Consider the following 4024-nt stretch of genomic DNA (forward strand, 5'->3'; position numbering starts at 1 on the left):
TTAAAAAAAAAAAAGTAAGGTAAATTTTATATTTCACTGTGCCTGTTCATGTTTGAATTCTGGTATTACTGTATCATTATAAACCCACTATCCTGGAATCATAGCTTTAAAATATTGATGGTATCTGCACAATAACAACCCTCACTTTTAGTGCAGCCCCAATATAATATTTTTTCCTCAGTCCCCCCCGACTTATATCAAGGTCTATTACTAGGTATGGGCAAGGCTCAAATGTGTTGCAAGTCATTTAAAGATTTGTGTGTACTACTTACCTGTAAATGACAACAAACCCGAGGGTCATTGTAACAGGAAATTTATTGTGAAACAGACATCAGTGAGGACAATACAATTAAGATTTCAATCACACAGATTACAATTCTTCATCATCTTCTCCTCCAGTGAGTTTTGCCAACTCGTCTTTATCCCCAGCCAGTTGATAGTCATCTTTTTCTAGTCTGCTACCCCAACGTCTGTGCACAATACTTGTTAGCCAGAAGATAAGGGCCACTAGCCCTGCATCTGCGGTTAGATGCCAGCTGTAGAAAGTTGTGAGAAACATGAGGTCCACAGGGTCTGCTGAGTTCCAAATATGCCCTGTTGGAGGTCGATACAAGATAAAAGCAGCATGAAGCAGCCAAGTTCCTTGCACAGTCACTAACCATGCCTTGGTAAACCAGAGTTTGCGATGGTTTGGCTGCCAGATCTCAAAAACCATTATGGCACAATTTATGCCAACAGTGAGCAGTAGCAGTTGGTGGACATGCACTTCCACTGCTTCCTTGCCATGACCATGGAACTTCAGTAAGAGGGTTGTGATGAAGAAAGCATAAGTGAGTCCTACATGTTCAAGCAGTGGATATCGCTTCTGCAGACAGGACTGACTCACTATGTCTAGGATTCCACTTACAAAGAAGGAGCCATACATGTTGACATGCTGCCACTCACTAGGGTTCTGAAAGTGATACTCGGGGTCATCTGAGCGGAAAAATCGCAGCTTCTGTACTCCTGGAGGAAAGAAGAACTCAGCCAAAACAGCCAGGAAAGAATAAATTAGCTTCATTATGGCCTCTATGGGCAAAGTCTTCCAAAACTTTGGGTTGGTCTTGGTGCGGGGGGCATACTGAATCTTGCATCCATTCAGGACCATCCAGGAGTAGCGAATAGCATACAAGAAAGCAAAAGACAGGAATGCCAGCCCAGGAGAAATATGTCCAATAAATGTGCCCATGTTGAATATGGGGCAGCTTCTGAGTAAAATTACAAGTGTGATTCACAAGGAGTGGAGGCACAATGCGTTTAAGCCTCTGCTTTATCCAATGGAGGTTTACTGTTATCTCTGGGTTGCACAAGTTTAATCTCTGAAATCTGCTGCAGAAGGAATGTCACTCTTCAAGTCAGATGTCACTTGACTTTGAAATATTCACTAGAGCAAAGTTGTTCCGAGTTTGTTAGTAGGAAGTTCAGCAGGTTACCCTGGAGAGCGGATCAAATGAGTTGACAAAGGTCAATGGGATGTCCATAGAAGAGGAGAGTATTTGTGTCTTGTCAGTGTCCAAGATGCCCACTATGCCAGTCTACCTGGCTTACAGCAGTCTTATTGTATCCTTTTGTTTTTTCTTCTTCTTTAATGTAAAGTTATCACTTCATTCATGTCCACTGTATTCTTTTACTTGTCTTCACGTTTGCCCGCTATACTTCTTTGACATGGAATTCTATGTCCAGTCCAGCATACAACAGTCTGCTGGGTTATTGCACAAGCCGGTGTTTCAAAAAGGAGAAGAGTCCCCACCGTTGTGAGCAGTCAGTGAAAGGCATTACCTATTGACAGGAGCCTGAAAAGCAACTCCGATATAAAAATACCTGTTACTTACAGACACACCCCACAGGGTGGCTCAAGCTCTGTTTATCTGCAGGATTTATGAAGGGTGTGTGATGGAGAAAGATTAATCCTATCATTCAATTGTTGATGATGATAAAAAAACAATGAAGAGGATGGAAAGCAAAGTAAGAAAGGGAAGGGCCTCTTAACACGTTGTTGACAATTATAGACAGCAATTGGTCTAAAAAGAAAAAAGAAGCTATTTGTACTAACACATGTATTATCTTTAGTTACCTAAGGAGAACCCTAAATGGCAATAATATTCTGACATTTGCAACTGAGACTGTACCCTGAATGTATTTCTCTATACTATGTATGTACATTTGGCAAATAAAAACCTTTTAAAAAAAGAAAGGGAAGGACACAGAGCAAGGTTGGGAATTAGAACAAACATGTTTTAGCACATACGGTAATAAAAACGATCACAGCCAGGCAACAGAATGACTGTCACTTTTGTATCTTACAATACGATTGCTTGAGCTGGTATTTCTATATAGTACAGTATAATGCCTCCCAATACCTAGTCTTATACTGAAAATATGTGTATTTAATGTGCATCTCCAGTCAAAACCTTTTTTGTTGGCTAGGGAAGAAGAGTTAGGGCTTGTTTACATGGGTGACCAGGAGGTGGTAACAGCAGGCAGTTGAGCTGTGGTTTTACTGCCCCTGGCCACAAACCTAAACACAGCAATGCAGCTGTGCACATGCTGTGGCTGCAATTCTTTGCAGCAAAAATTAAATGGCATATTAAATTCTGCAGGTGGTACTAACGTGAAACGTATCCCATTCAAGTGATTGGGGCCATACTACAACTGCCCTGAAATGCACGAGGTTGCAGTGCAGTGAGTTGGCATTTTGAGGGTTAAAGTAGCCTATCAATCACCTCTAAAAAGTGGCCCCCTGGATTGCTTTTCAGAGGATGCACATGTGGACAAGCCCTTAGGCTGCATTCACACCTAGGCGACAAGTAACGCGGCGTATTTTGCCGCAATTTCGTTTACTTTTTTTTTTACAAAGAATTAACATTGCTGTCTATGGCCGAACGCCAATGCCGCCTGAAAAAAAGGGTCCGGGACTTGTTTTCAGGAGGCAGGCGTACGGCGTTCGGCGTGAGATGTGAACCATCTCATAGACAGCAATGGAAATTCGCCCCTCCAGCGTATCGGGCGTCGGGCGTTTTGTCGCCAAGGTGTGAATGGAGCCTTAGAACCCCTGCTAAAATGTTATTGCTTTATCCCCAAGAACACAAAAAAAGGCTACTTCTAAAAGTAACTAGGGGTGAGACTTGTAATGCATGGAAACAATGGAGAAGTATATAGCAAAAAAAGTATTTATTAGAAAAAGTTTATAATAGATGCAATAATAATAATAGAACAGTATTCAAGAATTAAAAATCATATATAATGATATAGTTTGTACACGCAAGGGCTCAGTGTACAAACTATATCATTATATATTATTTTTAATTCTTGAATACTGTTATCTATTATGTACTTTTTCTAATAAATACTTATTTTTGCTATATACTTCTCCATTGTTTCCATGCCTTAGAAGTCCGACCCCTGGTTACTTTTAGAAGTAGCCTTTATTTGTGTTATTGCTTCAACTTACGGATGTGGCATTGTGAGTGCTTCCTTCATTTTTTCCATTGCTTTATCCTCCTTTCTATGTGTCCTGGGTACCACTGTCATCAGAAAAATAAGTGAAAAAAAATCCATAATGATACAGTTGTCACTACAACAGAAGGCGAGGAGGAATATTCCATAGAGGGTGCCTGTTCTGGTGACAACATTTGTCAAACACAAGGACCACAGCCCCCTGGTTTCAGCAATCGGCAGCAGACAGGACAGACTTCCTCTGCCAGATCCTGCACTTTTCTGTGCATCCGTGCAGGCCCGGATTTACTCCCTGTGCCGCCCCAAGGCCGGGTCCTTCAGTAAAGCAAATACACACACACACACACACACACACAGAGGGGCCAAGTGATACAGTCGGCTGTAGCCGCCGACTGTATCACGGGAGCGCGCCCGCAAGAACTAACCCATATGTGAGAGAGCTCGCATGAAGGGGGTTAGTTCTTGCGAGGAGGAGCCGAGACAGCCGCCGATCCCCCATCACAGATTCCCCCCATCAAAAAGCCCCCAT

General features: G+C 42.2%; 1 protein-coding gene across 1 annotated transcript; it reads right to left on the bottom strand.

Annotated features, from left to right (window-relative positions):
* Positions 1-297: 297 nt before the first annotated feature.
* LOC120936945 (transmembrane epididymal protein 1A-like) lies at positions 298-1837 on the bottom strand. Its single transcript, XM_040349776.1, has one exon. The coding sequence runs from the start codon at positions 1226-1228 to the stop codon at positions 371-373; it is 858 nt and encodes a 285-aa protein (XP_040205710.1). The 5' UTR covers positions 1229-1837; the 3' UTR covers positions 298-370.
* Positions 1838-4024: the final 2187 nt, after the last annotated feature.

Source organism: Rana temporaria, chromosome 4 (assembly GCF_905171775.1).
Source record: "Rana temporaria chromosome 4, aRanTem1.1, whole genome shotgun sequence".
In the NCBI taxonomy this organism is placed as follows: Eukaryota; Metazoa; Chordata; class Amphibia; order Anura; family Ranidae; genus Rana; species Rana temporaria.

Excerpts from the sequence above, each read along its gene's own strand:
- LOC120936945 (XM_040349776.1), bottom strand. The coding sequence starts at position 1,228 with ATGGGCACATTTATTGGACATATTTCTCCTGGGCTGGCATTCCTGTCT.